Below are 19870 nucleotides of genomic sequence, written 5' to 3'. Positions count from 1 at the left end.
TGTCACTATCCAGGAGTTTCCCCGCCTTTGTATCTTGCGATCTTTCAAACACGCAGAAAAGTGAATGAACTAGATGCTTTTTAAGGCACAGTCGGGGGCGTTTCACATTTGCATTGATCATCTCAGCACATTACCGTATGAATAGCACCCTCTGCCCATGGGTGTGATCATATTATGGATAATTAGCTGAGCTAGGAGAAACTGTACATCGCTTTATTTCAAACAGATTACATTGCAGGAAAATATTTGTTTAAATTTGAATTGTTTTATTTAAAAGTAGACATTTTAAGTTTTCTTTAGACATACGTTTCATGTTTGTGTGATAAGTATTTGCGGAGTTTCAGTTCATTTTTGTGACGTGTTTCAGATATATGCTCATGAACATAGAGACTGCTGTAAGCTCACCCTTTTTATTTTCTTTATTTTACAAAAGCCCAGGGTTTTGTTGTTATTGTGAGTGTACACAAATAAAAGTAGACCCTTTAAAGTCTCTAATGATGTCTTACACTTAACTGTATGCTCCAAAATGACATGGTATTTTATGTTGTTTCTGCTGTAATGACGAAAAAATCCAGCAGGACGCGATGGCGCGTCCGTCGACCCCAGAGGGTAAAGAGTGGTTGCTTCCAGTCATCTATGAGGGGGTCATATGAACACCAGGCAGCATGCAGCAATATTCTATTACGGTCACGAGAATTGGCCAACGTTACACCTGCAGTTAGACCCCACTACAACCATACTCACCGGTAGCATGGCGTGCTGTATAGCATTGCCCTACAGAGGACAGACAGAGACAAATTTTAGGTCAAAAGGTCAAGTTTATGAGTCCCCCAGGGTTAAAACATGAGGTTGTACAACCAAGCTCTTCTTATGCTCTCCCATGTCAACTCAGTTGAAACTTTTATGACTGACATTGAAAGTGCCTCTGAGCATCACAGATGGTTTGTGGTTGGTCTCGGAAAAGTGAAGCGAGCAAGCATTACTGATGGGACTGTGGCTTTAGAGTCATTATCAGAGTTTTTGGCTGTGAACTCATAATATTATGTGGCATGTTACATGACATAATGTTAAGAGGACAGGCTTACTGACTTCCACACACAAAAAAACTCAAAGCAGAATAGCCAGTTCTTGACCTCTACAAAAAAAAAGGGTTGAGAACTGTGGGACACATGAGGATGTAAGAATGGGGCTGAGAGTATGAATTATGTTCACATGCAGAGCTGGAATGTGCAAACACAATAACATAAGTTCAAGATCTGGAAGAATATGAGATTGTTTGACTGTGCACGTGTGGTTTGGTGTTTTGTGTGTGTATGAGTGCAGATGGTGAAAGTGAGACATTCAGCCTGACCGTAACCTGACCTGGTGTCATACAAACAATGCCCTCTTTTGGTGAAGTCCAGCCGACAATGTGAGGGCTGTTTTCCACTGGGCTGAACAGGGCCATACTTTTCTTGTAGTGTTAGTTAAGTTAAAGGGCACTGAGGAATTTAAGAGATTACAGTTGTGAGGGGAGGCTCAGGAAGCAGCATTACTGCCACCAGCCCTGGATCACAGACAGTTAAAGCCAGTCATGTAGATACGGGAAGGTGTTTGGCTGAGGACCATAGGAGGGACGATTCTGAAATGCTTAGCTTATCAGAAATCTCACAGGTCATGTGTCAGGGCCAGGCTGTGCCAGGGCCAAAGACTTCCATAACAAGAGCAGTAACCAAGGTCATCCCACTGGATCTCTTTAACTCCATATCAGCTGAGCTGTAGAGGCTTGGAAGGCCAGATCTCTCCAATCCACTAACTGCTCTGACCCTACTTCGCTTTCCCTCAAAGTTCAAGCGCACTGCAAGCATAATCTCCTTTTAAGCAATTGATTCGATGGACACAAGCCATTTGGAACATAACGGAGTATTACTAACAGTGCTACAGTCTTTTATAAACAGATGAACAACCAATTGAGGAGATCAAAGGCTCAGTCAGAGCATGTTGGGCACATGAAATTATGTTTTTGCAAATGATTAATCAAATACTTACAGGCAGGTGTGTGAAAACTGCAAAGGTGCTGCAGAGGAAAGCGATGAGGTCACTCAGGTAATCGCTGGCCTGCCCGCCTCCCTGCGCTGCCATCCAAACATAATCAGCCAGCTGCAGAAACTGATCAATCTTTTGATTCAGGTTAGTGTAAATCTCCTCTTCAGCGGCATGCCTTGCATCCTATATTAGAGAGAAACAAAGAATGGCAAAGAGAAAAACATGGTCTGCAATGATGTTCAGGTAGGTGGCACATGTCAAATTGATGTCCACATGAATAGCTGGACCCAGGGTTTCCCAGCAGAATAATGCCCCGAGCATCACACTCCCTCTTCTGGCTTGTCGTCTTCCCACAGTCCATCCCTGTGCACTTCCCCAGGTAAATGGTGTGCACGCACATGGCCGTCCACATGATATAAAACATGACGGGACTCAACGGACCAGGCGACCTTCTTCCACTACTCCAAAGTCCAGTTCCAGTTGGAGCTTTCAATGGTTGACAGGGGTCATCATGGGCACTCTGACCGGTCTGCAGCTACAAAGCCCCATATACAGCAGGGTGCTATGCACTTTGTGTTGACACACATTCCTCCCATAACAATCATTAACATTTTCTGTGACTTGTGCCACTGTAGACCTTCTGTTGTTTCGGACCAGACGGAATAGCCTTCGTTGCCCTTGTGCATCAATAAGTCTTGGGTGCCCAACACCCTGTTGCCGGTTTGTCCCTCCTCGAACCAGTGTTGGTAGGTACTCACCACTGCTGACCGGAAGCACCCCACAAGCCTCGCCATTGCAGAGATGCTCTGACCCAGTCATCTGGCCATAAAAATTTGGCCCTTGTCAATGTCGCTCAGGCCTTTACTCCTTCCCATTTCTCCTGCATTCAACACGTTGACTACGAGAACTGATTATTTGCTTACCATCTAATCTACCCAGACCTTGACACATGGTTCCTTGTTAAAGGAAATTATCAACGTTATTCTCTTCACCTGCAAGTGGTCATAAATTTTTTTCGGTGTATACTAAACATAAAATATGTTCTGATATGTTGTGATTTTGTCGCATTGTGGCAGTATTTAGCAGTGAAGAAAGAAAAATTAATTGAAGCATTGTTTAGTATAGAACAGGTCATATTAAAACACAATATACAGTATATTTTAGTGAGTTGATAATGATACAGTGCATACTGATTAGAGGTCTGCAACCTGACCTGGGTCCGGTGGGGACCAAAGAACCCGATGGGTTTCAGGCCGGGTTCGGGACAGTTTTTCAAGAAATACTTCGGGTTTGTAATTAATGAAAAAATAAACAGGATTTTCAAACTTGTTTCATGCATGCACGCACTCACACCCAGAAAGTTGTGAACGGAGGAGTTAGGGGCCGTTCACACCAAATGTGTTTTTGCGCATGTCTGTTCTGTTTTCCTATCATTTAAACACATGCTGGATGAATATCTTTGACTGTTGCACCACATCTCGCTTTTTCATCAGCAGGACCGGCATATTTTAAACACCATGTCAAGTTAAAAAGAACTTAAAATTGTCAAAAAGGCATGTCGAAACACCCGTGCTCTGTTTCATTCTTTGCACTGAGTCTAGATAGTTTTTAGAGCAGGTGTCACAAAGATTCAACATTCTAAACAAGTTCAGGCTGCATAGAGGGGACTGTTGCACTGTTTCATATTATTCCAGATTGTTTTACACCAAGCAAAGTTTCAGCACATAAACGGTTAGGCAATGCTTTTCCATTTCCATTTTTCCATTATGCTCTAGTGTACTGAGGGGCTGCTGTAAGTTTACTGTTTCAATGTTGTTACGAATAGCCTATATGCTTACATAAAATATAGCCTATTGCAACAGAACTTGCTAGAAAAAGAAATTATAAAGATAGTGAGCGATTTTGGATTCAGGTTGAGTTCGGGCTTAAAATTTGACTGTATCGTTCGGGCCGGGTAGGGTTCGGGTTTCATTTTAAGGCCCGTGCAGACCTCTAATACTGATTATAATGTAAAGAATCAAATGGTAGTAATGATGCCACTGGCTGCAGTTTCGTACCTTGAAGGTGGAGGTTCCATAGAGTTTGGTGGCATTAATGGTGTCAGGTGGCACGTTGGTTATGTTGGAGATGAATTCCTCCAGGTAGTGACAGGACTGCTCCAGATGAGTGGTGTTTATGATGATTTGAACCAACTTTGGGAACCAAATGTAATTAAATCATTACAAAACACATGTCAAAATCTGTTTAATCCTCGACCAACATCATTTGATGTTTCTGGAACCAAATCACCTACCTTGTCACCTAGAGCTATGTTGAGGGTCTTGAAAACATGCCTGTCTACCAATCATTGCCCTCAGAATTTCACGGTAGAATTAAGGGCATTTTTATCTGTCTGCATTATATTTTAATTAATTGTTTTTTAAAAGACATGTTCAAAGGATGTCTTTTCACTTGGTTAAAGCTGTTTTCTCAGGGTCTTCTGCAGAGACGCTGCATTTTGTCAAGTTAAAAAGAACTTCAACTTTTTAAAAAGAAATCTGCAATCTCTTTTATTCGTTGCACTGCGTCTAGTTAAGCGCAACAACATCTGTTGACTTTTCTCTCTTGCCATTCAGATAAAATGGAAAGGTATTACACCCATCACAGAGAAAAGCAGTGCATTGGGGAAAAGTTTGTGTAGTAAAAACAGCAGGTAAATGCACCAAGTGGGATCAATTCCAAAGAGGAAAGGCTACGGAGAGGACGTAAAGGGTACGTTTAAAGGGACAGAATGTGTCTGTCTGTGGGAAGCTGCTTCAGGTTCAGTAAGTTGGTCTATGGTGCAGAGTTCAAGGTCTACAGGCAGGGCAGGGCTGTCAGCAGCAAGCCACTGAGGCACATTGGAGCTAATTGAGCCCAGACTTTCAGCTTGGAGCTGGTCTTCCCTCCCTCTTTCCAACTATGGTGCAACATGAAGAGAGGGAAGCCTGGCGCAAAGCCAGGGTCACACTTATGCACCTCTGCCAGATCCAGTGCAGGAGGAAAGAGCCTGATATCTGATCTGATGTATGTGTGTGTGTAAAGGTAGCAGTGAGACTAAGCTTTCTGTATGGCAAACTAACTGAAAAAACAATAAAGCCTTCTCTTTTTTACAATTCTAAACTAAGCCTTTTTTCTCCTCTCATTTTCTCGCTCTCATCAGCAGTATCCATCTAAACTCCAAACATCTGGAATTGAGGGGCTATAAACCAGCCTGCCTATAAGTGTTGAGCTTCCATCTCGAAATCAGTAGAGTGAAGAACGGAGTAAACAGACTTGAGTGAGAAACACATGCAGAGAAGGGATAAGGGAAGAGGGTGCTGCAGTTTTAATGGGGACTGTTAAAGAGGTGTAGCGAGTTTGTTTCCCAGTTAAGAGAAGGAATGGCTCTAAGAAACAAATGGTGTATTAACACACTGTCTGTCATACTTGAGTGCTGAGATTATACTATTCCAGAAAGGTTTTTAAATGCATCTAGCAAATGAAAATCAGAGAGCTCTGACAGAGGTCTCTCCATTGAGGCTGAAATGACACTGAGGCAGCAAAAGGCATCTGTGACATAAAACACATAGTAGAAAATAAAAAAACAGAAAGATCCTCACCTCAGCCAGTCCTACGTTCTTCTTCTTAATGGCGTACTGTAGGCAGTGGCTAAGGGTTCGAGTGAGCAGAAGATTTGTGGACTTGCGGATCATATCATCAATTTCTGTGGAGCTGAACATGAGAACTTATCCTATTATAAATTCCATAATAAATGCAAATATTTGTCCATGATGCAATTTAATAAACAGGAAAGGGTTGAAGGAACCAATGGGCTCAAAAAACAATTTAGTTTGAACAATAATGAGGATATTTCACCACAATGTCTAAGGTGGCCATGGCCTTTCCATAATTTATGAAACACACTTGCTCTGTTCCTTATTTTTTTTTTATATCTGAAAGGTTTTTTGTTAAATCCCTGCAAGTGAGACATGTGCCACCATTGTGCCCTTGAGCACGGCACTTGAACCCTGTTTGCTCCAAAGTGACTATCCCTCTGTTAAAGGCAATATCCAGCTGCAGCTCTGCAGTACCAGAAGTAACAAGCAGAAGCTGCAGTCTCCGGGCTGAATTTGTGGCAGAGCTAAAGTCTTACGTCACCGCAGTAGGTTTCCAGTCTAGGTAGCAATCGAGAATTGGTGTTTACATGGCAAAAGTTATCCGTTTGTTTGTGAAGTTGCTTGCACGCTAACCAGGGGCGTGTCTAGGGGAGGCAGTGCCTCCCCTAGGATAAGCTCTGCCTCCCCTGAGAATTTGAGAAATAATCTGTCCATCTGTTGTTTTGAGTGTAGCCCCGAATGTATTTTGAATAGTTGACTGACAAATATGAAACCAGACAAAAGCCTATGTAAACCCCCGAAATCATAAGTTGCCTTATTTCATTGTGCTTTGGCTTTGCACATACTGCATACAGCCTGTAAAAATAGACATAGGCATAATCTAGCCTATAGAATAAGTTCCTTTGCTGTCGGTAGCCTATGGGCGACTCCGTTTCTTCCTCTCTGTTGAATATGCAGCAGGTAGAGGAGGAGCTTGCACAGTCGTTGACATCAACTAACGTTACTTAGTGGCGAGTTAACGGCAATTAGCAGGAAAGACAGCAAAAATTAAGCAAATGAGGCTTTGGGGATTTTTCCGAAAGAAGTCAGTGGGTAAGAATTCACATTTGTTTTTGTCCTTAAAGTCTTAAGATCATCATCTAGCTGTCTTTCACCCACAGTAGGCTAAACCTCAAGAGTTGTAGCCTCTAACCTCCTTGTTTAGATTAACGCAGCTTGGTAGCTCCGAGTTAACACAGTTGCCTCTCACGCTGGAGACTGCAGTTCGAGCCCCGTTCGGAGCGTACTTTTCTTGTTTATCAGGTGTTGTTTTCGTGAAGGATAACCAATAAGCATTAACATAAAATGTATGTGTGACTTGTTTTGTGATATTAGTTTGTAGGAAATATACACTTTGATTTGATTAAATGGTTTTGTAGAGTGTAGCAAAGATGAGCTACAGACTGAGGAGCAGCAGCAGCTGTGCCAGAATCAGGCATGGAAACTGGTAACAGTTAATAAGTCACTTTACTTTAGAGAAAGTTAAAAGTGAAACATTGTTTATCTCAATGATCCTAATGAAAGGATTTTGACAGATGAATTATTCTCATAGAGATGATGAGAATTATATACAGTTTGATGCCATAGTGTGTCAATGAACTTAGACTAAAGTTATTCATGTATTGCTTTAATTTAGGATCTTATACATCATTTTGACTATTTATGTCAAAAAATATAAATTATTTATATTCAATATTTTTTTTACCTCACTTTACTCACTATAATATAACTCTTTTGTGATGACTTTATGTTAATGTACATGAAAATTCAAGAATCATGATAGATATTAGGGCAATCCCACTGATCTGCTCTTCCCAATACATTTTTTTGGTATTGGTCCACAATTTGAAATATGTAGCACTTGATGAATTAGTTGTTTGAAGCTGATTTGCAATAAGTTATGTGCTGTATCTGTTCTTTTGCATCACAGATGATTCAGGGAGGAGAGAGGATGTTGAGGATAGTACTAGAGTGGAAGATTTAGGAACTGTAGAAACAGGCCCAGCCAGAGCAAAACTCAAAGAATACCCTCTCACCAGCTTTGGACTACACAGGGAAGTGGTTGCTGGTGTAAAAATAAAATTGTCTGGGCTAAGCCCCGGATGTCCTTCAATGCTGGAAAGCCTCTGCATCTGATGATAAATTACAATTTAAAAGTGGATTGTTTTGTCCATATTTTTCCATCGCTAGCAGATGAGTGAGGTCTGACACAACAAAAATCCAGTTTAAGCCCTATAGTCTAATAGGGGCCCTGTGCCTATCTCTGGGTTCCTGGCTTAGAAAAAGATATGCACTAAAACAGATTGTGTGTAGTATAGCTTAATTTTGCGCCAATTTTTTCAATTGTTTATGTTGCCCCCCCAAACAAGCCAAATACCCCCCCAAACATGATATCCTGGTAACCCCTCTGACGCTAACAGCTTGGATATGTTTTCTGTAAATATTTTGGATGCTTGTATTTGTTGCCATGCTTCATTGAACTGAATATTCCCCAGGTATATCCTGTTTACTGTTCGGATTGGCGAAGTGTTAAGAAGACAGGATTGCAGGTAAAACTGTAACAAGTTTACAAATATTGATGAGCCTGGAGTATTTCTCTCTTTTAAAATACCCTAGACATAACAATTCAGAACAACCATTCATTACCCCAATCACAGCAATACACACGCTTTTGCAGATATAGCATGTTTAACCCTGTAAAGCCTGGCATATGGAATTCTAAAAAATTCTATTTATTTGATACATTAGTCTTTAAATGTCATTATCCTCCAGAGGCCCAGCAGTCATTTTTTGTGTAGGATATTTGTTAAGTTTTTCTTATCCCATACATGCTACAGTGTTAACTCTTGGAGGACTCCCTCGGCTTTTCAGAGATAACAAATGTTTGAGAGTTTAGCTATGACAACTTCTTTTCAAGTTCCTCTCCTTGGTCTATAAATATGGATTTAAATGTATCACTTTTCAATTCAGCACACCAAATACAATATAAATAAAATATTTTTTTCAATCATTTTTGTTATCATATGCATTTTATGCGCCAAAAACTATATTGACATTTAAAAAAATGGAAATTGTAAAACGTTTTTCACTTGGTCTCAGGAACTTATGGTAAGATGACATCATAATAGCTTCTATTTTTACAATGACAGAGCAGGCTGCATATATGAATATACACAGAAATATTAGTTCACACTAATTATATTTTATAAAAAGTATATGTCTGAATTTTCAAAACCTTTTTTTTTTTTTTTTTTGTGGTAGGCATGAATGGAATGAAATGGTGATTAAGAGATATACCTCAAAAGCCTGTTATATCATATTTGATACATGGTTTTCAAAGGGGGGTTTTCAATAAAATAATATACACAATTTTAACCGATCACAAGTTGCTTATATTCAGCAAATACTAATTTTAAAATATCAGTAACAATATAATCATTACTGTCACTTTTACTTTATTAAAATAAGCTATCATTTATCCCAACATAAGTCACTTTTCGTGCAAGTCCGCCACCATTTCAGATATATCGATATAAACATTCAAACCAATTTATTTCACAAATAATCACTAGATGGTGCCATAAACATGTGAAACTTATATACCATAGATTGTTTGGCTCGTCAGCTTGAACAAAGAGTGAAACATGAGCCTTCAAACGTTGAGTATCATATTTGATACACACAGCGTAACAGGGTTTAATGTAGATGGAGTTGTAGACCATATCTCCATCATGTCTTTACTGCTAAAAAAAAATACATTTTTAAGAACAAATGACATGGATTGTTGTTATCATTGCATATTATTTACCATTTAGTTAAGTATATTGAATCCCCAACATTATTGAATCCTAATTCTTTGTGTTTTTACTTTAACAATTTTAGCGTAGCCTGCTATTTTACAAACGTTTATTTGCATTGTACGATGAGGCTGAAAATGTTTATAAAAAATATTTAATGAAACTCATATTTGCCATATCACGTCTCAACACTTAAATGTAGGCTATTTGTTAGGGTACATCCTGCTCGGAGACTGCCTTTTAAAATGAATATGTTGTGGATAAAACACTTAAATAATCATGTTTCAAGATGTACAAAAGGGTTAATGATAAGCAAAACACACACAAACTCATTAAAATGTGTTTTATATTGCAATCTAATAAAATACTAACGCGAAAAAGCATGTCATAGCTCTGCCCTCACTACCACCCTGGAGCTTCTGCCCTGGAACTGCTTGTGCTGCGGGGCTGCTGCTGAATATATACAATTCCTTCTCATATCCCAGCTCAATATGCAGACTGAACTATACGCTGAATATATACAATTCCTTCTCATATCCCAGCTCAATATGCAGACTGAACAATACACAAGCCATCTGTAGGTTGATTTCACCTAAAAGAGTAAAACTGTGGCTCTGTTTGTTTGACTGAAATGTGAAGCCTATCACAGCAATATTGTCTCGCTAATGGTCCGAGTTTGCTCCAGGACTATCTGTTTGTACAACTAAAGGAGACGGGGTAGTTTTCTGGAATCTGTTTGAAAACTGTGATTATTTCTGCAATAACGTTTGATGATGCTAGTGACACAAAAATTACACACTTCAGCTTTAATTTCATGGTGACATACTGTGCCAACATCACATTAAGGTCATGAAAATAAATTCCATCTGCCCTGGTTGTGTGGTGATAAATAAAGATTCACATTTTGAATTCTAGACCTGGTTTATGGTACATGCAGTTTGTGCTACTGGTCTTAAAAGCAGTGCTCAGTGTGACTGAAATTCTTTCAGATCCAACATATGGAGAGCTCAGTCGCAAACAAGATGTTTTTGTGGGCCAGATTTACATAAGTAACAGTGTGTCCTGTGTGCTCTAATCTTAGGCTTATTACCCACCTCTTCTGAGAGACAAACAGCACAAAATGGAACCAAAAAAAAAAAAGATAGAGACAGCAAGATGGATACAAGCACACTATAGGTGGGATTTTACACAACTCATCAGGGCCCAATAACCCCCTCTGGGTTTCATGTTCCAAAAATCAGAGAACAACCACAAACAAATACACCGTTTAAATCAACATGAGGGAAAAGGGAGGTATCACTTTTCTTTGCTCTTTTCTTCTCTCTTATTGAAAAAACATGGGGAGTAAAAGGGGACTAATTTTGTAGGCCAGTGGTCCCATGCTTGTTAGAACAACTGCAGCTGCATCTTCCAATATCAGTTCAGAAATAATTAAAAAGAGGGTAAAAAGAAAGGGACAATAAGTCTCAAAAGTCTCAGTCAATGTGAGCCAAGGCCCAGGGTGCAATAGCTTTCCCCCTCGATCTGGGCAACAAACGCATTCCTCACAAATGACTAAATAGTCTCTTATTGTGTTGAGAACAGCAGAGGAGGAATTTGAAAAACGTTCCTCTCCTTAGTGTGTGTGGGAGAGGACTTGCCAAGAGTATAGCCAAACGGAGCAGGAGTTTAGGACATATAATTGTACTACTATTCAATCAGTCCAGGTCAAAAAGGTCGAAATACATGAGCCATTGAAGACCAATATATTTGCACCAACATTCCAACTACAAAATCATGGTAGGTTTTTTTTTTAATGATATTTTGTTGCTTGAAATAATTATATTATTTGTTTAGTTTTTAATGAACACAAACAATGAACTTTCCAATTATAAGGCAACAACATTTGGTCACTGTTATCAGTTTAGAAATTATGCAGAATACAGCTACATAGCTTTAAACTTGTCATGTAACAGTATGGAAATGATTAAGTGTAGCGTTGAAGCCTAACTTCTGAGAAGTTTGAAGTTTGCTGGACATTATGTGGAGGACTCCGGGACATTTCTGACGTCTGGTCTCCAAGCACCTGCACATGGACTTGAGCCCCTTCTCTTCCCCTCAGACACCTTCTCATCTCAATATTGGTGGAGGGAGACCTCAAAGACTAATTGCCTCTGGTAGACTAGTCTGGGTAGCATGCAGAGCTGTTCCTTTGCTCCTTTGGTGTGTCAATCATAGGCTTCCATTTCCAATAGCAATAGATACACCATAGATACACTATACACATACCCAGCATCCTCACCCCGTCATCTGAGAATTCTGGTTTGAATGCCATCTGGCTGCCTCTTTCCCCCTTACTCAATCCCACTTGTGTTAATAAGGGTCAGTTTTTGAAAATATGTCAAATATGTACAAACCTAGGCAGTCTGGCCCTTATTTGACAGTATTCTTAAATTAGCGGTTTATATTGAGGATTGTGGCTGTACCAGGAGTCCTTGGAACCAACACAACAAGGAACAGACTCTTTTAAATGACACTCATGTGTGGGGATCGACAATGTATCCGAAAACCATACAGGACATGATTGGTGGATGTAAGGAAGCAGTGAGTTGCCAAAGTCTTGGTAGAGTTCCCAAAAAAAGTTTGAAAAACTTCCTCTGCTACATCAAGTACGTAGCCAGCATACATACTGTATTATATATCCTTAAAGCTACATACAAAACACACAAAGTTCAAAATGGCTCCTCCTTGGTCACCATTTCCAAAGTGGTTATGAGCCATTTTTATTTTTTTGGTCACTTTCAACAAATACACAACAAAATAGGGCTTGAAACTTTTAGAACCTTGATTTTTGTTATTTTCATTAAACAACATTAAATAATAACAAACATTAAGGGCCTATTTTAAGAGTGCTAGTGTTCTGCGCAGTGCAATGCTTTTAGTCATAGGCACAAAGTCAGTAGGCATGGCCATGAACTTTTGGTAAGTTTGTGAAAGCATGAGCTAAATCAAGGTGCAAATGGGTTTGGCGAAATGGCCCATACAACGTGCAAATAGGCTGGGTCAAGTGTAATTTAATTCTGAGGTTCTTCCTGTTATTCCACTGTCTGTGTCCTGTTATATAGTTCATTCCGTCAAGCACCAGTGATATAAACAAAGAATGCACATTCATAAGAAGTTGGTAGTGTAAATAGACTATATGCAATAAATTAAAAGAATAGAAATACGGGGGACCTGGGTAGCTCAGTGAGTATTGACGCTGACGACCACCCCTGGAGTCACGAGTTGGGCGTGCTGAGTGACTCCAGCCAGGTCTCCTAAGCAACCAAAATTGCCCAATTTATAGGGAAGGTAGAGTCATATGGTGTAACCTTGTATGTGTGGTTCTCAGTCTCAGTGGGGTGTGTGGCGAGTTGTGCATGGATGCCGTGGAGAATAGCGTGAAGCCTCCACATATGCTACGTCTCCGCGGTAACATGCAGAACAAGCCACATGATAAGATGAGCAGATTGACAGCCTCAGAAGCGGAGGAAACTGAGATTCGTCCTCTGCCACCCGGAGATGACTGAAGCGAGTCACTACGCCTCCACGATTTAGAGCACACTGGGAATTAGACACTCCAAATTGGGAAAAAGAAGAGAAAAAGTATAGCAATATGGGCTTGCATTCTTTTGTGCATTAAGTGCATCCTTAAAGAATGCCAGGCATATTTCTATGACAGTGAAATCTACTTTTAAATGCATAGAAAATGTGATTCATGTCAGAATTTGGATGTATGCTTCTCTAAATGATAGAGAATGTAAGAATTATTAATCATTTTCATCTATTGACACATATCGTGGCTAGTATTAACAGTGAGTGTATTGGCACGCATTTCACTTCTACCGGTCGAATTTGAAAAAATTAATTAACGGAATCATGAATTAAGCAAAAAATATTTCTAAATTCCAAATACACTTCAAAAACAAAAATATAATCGAAATAAAGAAATCATACCAAATCCGAACATTTTACTCGCTCCAACTTCTTCCACCGGCCCCTTTTGCAGTTAATTAAAATAACTATGACAATGGGAGGAAAAATACCAACATAAATTAGATCATAAATACAATTGAAAATATAAACCGTTATAATAATTGAAAAATAATCCATAACCTTTAGAAGGTTTAACACAATCTCATAATAATTTTCTTCTTAAAACAGCTATAACATTGATTGTCAGGGACTTAATTTTATGTTCCACTATATTTTAAAGGTGGAGTAAGTCATTTTAATCAAATACACTTTTAGTCAAATTCCACGAATATCTCTTCAAGGGCCGCTAGCGGTCCATTCTGTGTGCGCTCTGGGGGAAAAAAGCTAGTGTTTGTACACTGTAAATGGGAAAATAAACAAAGTGGATTGACCGATCCACACAACACTACTGCGCGTGCATGGATTTGGGGGGCGGAGCTTCTGAAGGAGCACTCAAGGGAGGGGTGTGTTTGTTTGGCTGTTGAGTTCAAATATCAACAGTCTTTCTCAACACCCCCCGCAGTAGCACAAATCCTCCCACAACTGCCCAATTGCTCCTGAAAATTGATTAAGACATTGTGAACGGATGTAGTGCGTAGCGCTTTGCGCACTCATGATAGACCACAATAAATACAATTTATTAAAAAAAATCCATGTTGCAAGTAGATAAAATTTCTCTCAAAATCATTCACTGAGCCTGAAAGTTTAGGACCAAATGTTGGTTTGTAGTTATTACCCACAAATTCAATAAAAATACTAGACTTTTTTCTTCTTACAATAACTCTGGTAACAAGGTTGAATTGTTGACTAATAGTCAAACAAATATTTTAAATAAATAATAATTAAATTATTATTTATGTATTCCTGCAATGTAGAAAGGATCAAAATGATGTTACTTGAACATTAATTTAATTTATCAATTTAACAGATTACATAAAAACAATGACATTGTTGAATGATAGTAATAAAATAATACAACAATAAGATAATAGTTCACATAATAGGTAGCAGTAACACTTTACAATAAGGTTAACAACAGTTAATAATTTGGGTATCATGAACTAACAATTAGTAATATATTTTTTATGGAATGTATTAATCTTTGTTAATGTTAGTTAATAAAAATACAACTGTTAGTTCATAGTGCATTAAATAATATTACATATACAACTTTTGATTTTAATGCTGTAAAAGTATTGTTCATTGTTAATTCATGTAACTAATGTTAACAAATGGCACCTTATTATAAAGTGTTACCTAGATAGCTTCTAACAGATATTTTATAACAGAACATGGAATTTGTGCATTAATTGCTGTTAAAGATTTTTTTTAAAGTGGTCACCAATTAGTGGTCCACCTATTCATAGAAAATGCATTTTTACTAAATACAGATTATGTTTTCTGTATTCTCTTTCCATCTAAACCAAGCCGTTACCCTCCATGACAAAAGCAGCTACTCTTTCTACAGCAGGGCTGTTCAGTTCAACATTCTGCAGCACATGACAGCTTGTATGCAAAAAAAGGGACCAACAGAAACTGATACAAATGAGAGATAAATGAGAGATGTTAGTCTGTATGCCCTAAGAAGTTGCTTGATTTCTAGGAGACGAGATAGAATCGCAGTAGTAATAGTGGTAGTGGTGGTAGAAGCACAATAAATGATTAATATATATATATATATATTTAATTACAATAAAACTATTTCAACCATACTCTTCTGAGTGCTAATACATTTTAATTTGTGCCAATTAATTTTTTAGTTCACTAGCACCTGTGCTAACACCAAAAAAGCAAGCATACAGCCTTACAAAATCTGAACAGTCTAGATGTATTGAGCATGCATACACCGTCAGCCAGGAAAACAGTAACGGTAAAATGTTATTGCTCATTTAAAGTAATTTTGCAGTGATTGTAGAATGTACCTCCAAAGACAATACTTTTTTAGCACAGGTAGTTCTTGCATGACCAATCATTCACTTGAAATTAAGCCAAACTGCAAAGAACCATGTTCATTTAAGACTTTTCTTCTGTTATTAGGAGCATTATCTATCTGCCCACTCCACAAACGATAGTGTTAAGTGTGTCTGGTCGTCTAGACAGTGTCTGAGAAACAAGTAATCAGCAATGATGATGATAATGTAGAAGTAATTTGGTATGATTAAGGTTACTACTTATTTTCTGTCATGAAACTTGTTCCCTCATGTCCTTGATTAACCCGTTTACAGAAACACACACTCAGAAACTACACAAACTAGGATGCCAGGCTGACAGATCTGCTTCTAATGTAATCTGACCTGATTAAGCACTCAAAGAGCCAGAGACAGGCAACATCACACGATCACGAGTGGGTGGGTGGGAACATTTTAGCATGCAGATTAATCAGGAGGCCACACCTTTCCCCCAAACGGAAATGCCAACGATAGTTCTACAGAGAAAGACCTTTAGCCTTGACCTTATGACTCCGTTTAGGAAAAGGGGTGAGATATCAAATCGCAACTCAACATGACTGAGAACAGGATTGGGGGTGTAGTAGAGTAATGGTTAGGGATGTGGGCTGATAATGCAAGGCTGATGATTCAATCCTAAGCAGAGGGGAACCAAGATCTGAATCAATATACCACTATTTTACCATTATGGACAAGGCATTTAACTTCAGGCTGTTCCAGGGAATTGTTCCTGCCATTACTGTATTTTAATGTGCATTGGGAAAAGTATCAGTTAATAAGCATCCAAGACTATTGCAAAGAGAAGATGTTCAGAATGGAACACTAGCCTACTAACTGCACAGTATATATTGTAAACGGCATACTTTTACTCACAACAGAATGTGAAAAAGTATGCATTATACAACGATAAACATTTTGAACAGTAGTAAGCTACATAATTGTCACATGAACGCACCACAATGCTGGTTTACTTCAGCTGGTGAAATCATCTTATAAAATAAAAATGTAATTATTACTCCCTGATATTTTCAGGTTTTCCATGACTGTGGGAACTTTGTCTATACTGCAAAAATAGTAAGGTTAGTATGATAGTATGCGTTTCTGAACATAGCTATTCCACACAGACTTAATGGCATAACTGACACTCAAAACAATAAGGTTAAACAAGTATTTAACTTATAAAACACATAAATTAATGGGAAAGTCAACTGTGCTGTTTACACGTGGTAAAAAAAAATTTTTCCTACAAGTGTGAAGCAGACTTCTCTTCTGAGAAATATCATAAAGGGAGATCATACCAAAGCGCCACTTCATAGGGCCGTTTATTCTGTCCAACAGTCTACAGACTGGGAATTCAGGGTACGCCACACTAAACAGTTAGGAGCATCTGGCAACCTCATCAGTAATTCTTAGAACTCATAAACTGACCAGAGATCAGTCAACACACAGAGAAATTCCTTAAAATAACACCCACTAGCAAAAAGCATGTAATTACTTAGGAAAACACACAGAAATTGATTGGTGCAGATGAAACTTCCTCTCTGAAGTTCAGCAGCAACTCAAGGGGATAGAATAAGACAATGGGGTTTAAAAACTGAAAAATTTATCGTAAAAAATAAGTATAAAATAGACATCTAGACTGCCATTCGGGCAGCATTATTTGCTGATGAGAACATCTGGACATCAAGACTATGTATGCAGGTGTAAAACAGTCAAATCAGTGTGCACTCTTACCTAAGGTGTAAGTCCTCTGAGTATTTCAGACAGGCATAGATGAATTCTTTGAGTTGCGAGTATACTTTAGGCACAAACTCAGAAAATGGCAGCTTCTTCGGAAAGGACATCTGTTAAAAGGAAAAAATTACAGCAAATTCACCAAGTACTAATCACTGGGTTCATTAGCTCAAACAATTGTACACAAACTAAGAGGAGGACACAAGGGCAGCCTAATGGACCTTAATCAGGGTAGACTTTAAGTTTAATTTGATGTGAATCAAAATAAGGCTGTGAGAGATTCAAATCTAGTTCACACAATGGTTTGAACTATCTTAATGTTCTAGGTCATGTCTACTTTGCACACCGCATGTTTTAGAGTTTTTTTGACCACTGAATTTTGTTTTACATATATTTTCAATATTTCGTACATTGAAAGTTCGACAACAAGGTACACAACAGCACAAACTGTTGAAGCGACTACTTCTATCCCTCACAAACTCTCATTTGCCTCAAATATATGTGACAAGCAACCTGAATAAGGTCTATAGCTTGAAAAAAAACTAAAAACAGCTGTAAGCAACACCAAACTAGGTATCCTCCTTTGATTACCATAGCAGTATTGGGCAGCAGTTCTTGTTGACGTCAATGGGAAAAATGAAATGGCTTAGTTGATGCACCTCAGTGGATTCACATGTTAGTAATCAACTTCTTGGACAGTAGGAGATAATTCTGCCTTTGTTGGGACTGGAGAGTGTTTAACTGAGGGAATCTGTGAGAAATTCTTTGAGATAAAAGCTTTCTTATGTGCCTAATACTCACCTTGTCCAGTTCTGGATCCTGGAAGGGGAATTGGCCTGTGATTCGCTGGTACTCCTCTGGAGATGCCACAGGGATGGGGCTGTAGTTGTCCTGATCCAAAATGTGCCTAATCAGCAGAACAAATGACCGCAATGTCACTGTTGTTTAATGAGAAAAGAACTGACTGAAAATAACTGACAGATGAAGGTCAATAAACCCAGGGGTAACAGCGTTATATTTAAATATAAAAAAAATCTAAATTCAAAGACTCCAGAGACTCTTTACTTCATAGACTGAGTCATGTATCTCTGACAGGGATCAAGAGAGGCTGAAACAAGGATACGCCAACCATTCCATCTCATCTACACTCAAGATTCAGTCCAACAAGTCATAACTACTCCCCTCCAAAGGGATTTAAAAACAAAATCCCAACAGCAAACTGACATTTTGCCATTTTAAAGTTGCATTAAATGCTTTAAGGAATTCCAACACAATAAAAAAGAAAATGTTTGTCCTTTATGAAATATGATTTACTCACATGGGGGTAACTTGATCAGTGCATTTAGATGGTTTGGCCTGATTAGATTTCCCTGTCCTTCAACTGTTCATACAGCCAACCACAACCTCAAAAACTATGAATCCCATGGAAGTAAGAATAAATTTCAAGCATCTTCGTGAAATACTATTTTGATATGGAACATAAAAAATGGATCTCACTCAAAAAACAAAAAACAAAAAAAAAGGATATACTTTTGAAAAACCCTCTAAGTAGATTTCCAACGCAAAGTTCTTATATTTATATTGGTTACCAAGTATTGATTTGTTCTATAGAACAAATGTAATCTAATTTTATTTGAAAAATCCTTACATTCAAGCATAAACCTAATACTTTAATTCCTTCAGTACAGATTTCTCAAGGGTCATAAGCAGGCCCAGACAGAGTTTGTAGACATTTTTCCACATTTTCTGCTTTGATTTTGAGGCAAAATATGAATTCCGTGGAATGGATTGGAAATCTGCTGAGCTTTCTGCAGAGCTCTGAGCATGCAGATTCTGTGTGGACCTGGTCATTAGGTGACAACCAAGTCATCATTAATCGAATTTGAGTATCTTTTTACTCATCTGACAAACTGAGAGCCAGAAATGAAGAAAGCAGAGAGAAAGAAAATGAAATAGAAGAGAAAGACAGCCAGACAGAAAGCACCTGAAGGACTGATTCCACTTTTTCAACAGGATCTCCCCATATTGATCCCTCATCTCCAGCAGCATGTCAAACAGCTGGTTAACTGGAAAACCATAACCCTGAAAAGAGCAAAAGAAAGAGAGAGAGATTGGAAGGAGGATGATAACAAATCTCAGTAGAACACAGGAAGAAACTTCTTTATACAGTCAGGTCCATAAATATTGGGACATCGACACAATTCTAATCTTTTTAGTTCTATACACCACCACAATGGATTTGAAATGAAATGAACAAGATGTGCTTTAACTGCAGACTTTCAGCTTTAATTTGAGGGTATTTACATCCAAATCAGGTGAACGGTGTAGGAATTACAACAGTTTGTATATGTGTCTCCCACTTTTTAAGGGACCAAAAGTAATGGGACAGATTAACAATCATAAATCAAACTTTCACTTTGTAATACTTGGTTGCAAATCCTTTGCAGTCAATTACAGCCTGAAGTCTGGAATGCATAGACATCACCAAACGCTGGGTTTCATCCCTGGTGATGCTCTGCCAGGCCTCTACTGCAACTGCCTTCAGTTCCTGCTGGTTCTTGGGGCATTTTCCCTTCAGTTTTTACTTCAGCAAGTGAAACTTATACAAACTGTTGTAATTCCTACACCGTTCACCTGATTTTGATGTAAATACCCTCAAATTAAAGCTGCAAGTCTGCAGTTAAAGCACATCTTGTTCGTTTCATTTCAAATCCATTGT

At 38.5% G+C, this 19870-nt stretch overlaps 1 protein-coding gene across 4 annotated transcripts in view; it reads right to left on the bottom strand.

Moving 5' to 3' along the window:
* LOC127654666 (exocyst complex component 6B-like) overlaps positions 1-19870 on the bottom strand; it is a 150870-nt gene that overhangs the window by 60858 nt on the left and 70142 nt on the right. For 2 of the 4 annotated variants that reach the window (XM_052141928.1, XM_052141946.1), the window contains 7 exons: positions 19136-19233; positions 17953-18058; positions 17152-17261; positions 5646-5757; positions 4083-4217; positions 2029-2208; positions 745-774 (listed from right to left, as the gene is read on the bottom strand). In XM_052141928.1, the coding sequence (XP_051997888.1) occupies positions 745-774; positions 2029-2208; positions 4083-4217; positions 5646-5757; positions 17152-17261; positions 17953-18058; positions 19136-19233 (771 nt within the window). The remainder of the gene's footprint in view (positions 1-744; positions 775-2028; positions 2209-4082; positions 4218-5645; positions 5758-17151; positions 17262-17952; positions 18059-19135; positions 19234-19870) is intronic. The other 2 variants (XR_007971959.1, XM_052141937.1) reach the window with 1 other exon arrangement.

The sequence above is a fragment of the Xyrauchen texanus genome, chromosome 2 (genome assembly GCF_025860055.1).
Source record: "Xyrauchen texanus isolate HMW12.3.18 chromosome 2, RBS_HiC_50CHRs, whole genome shotgun sequence".
In the NCBI taxonomy this organism is placed as follows: Eukaryota; Metazoa; Chordata; class Actinopteri; order Cypriniformes; family Catostomidae; genus Xyrauchen; species Xyrauchen texanus.
This window is presented reverse-complemented; position numbering and strand designations above follow the sequence as displayed.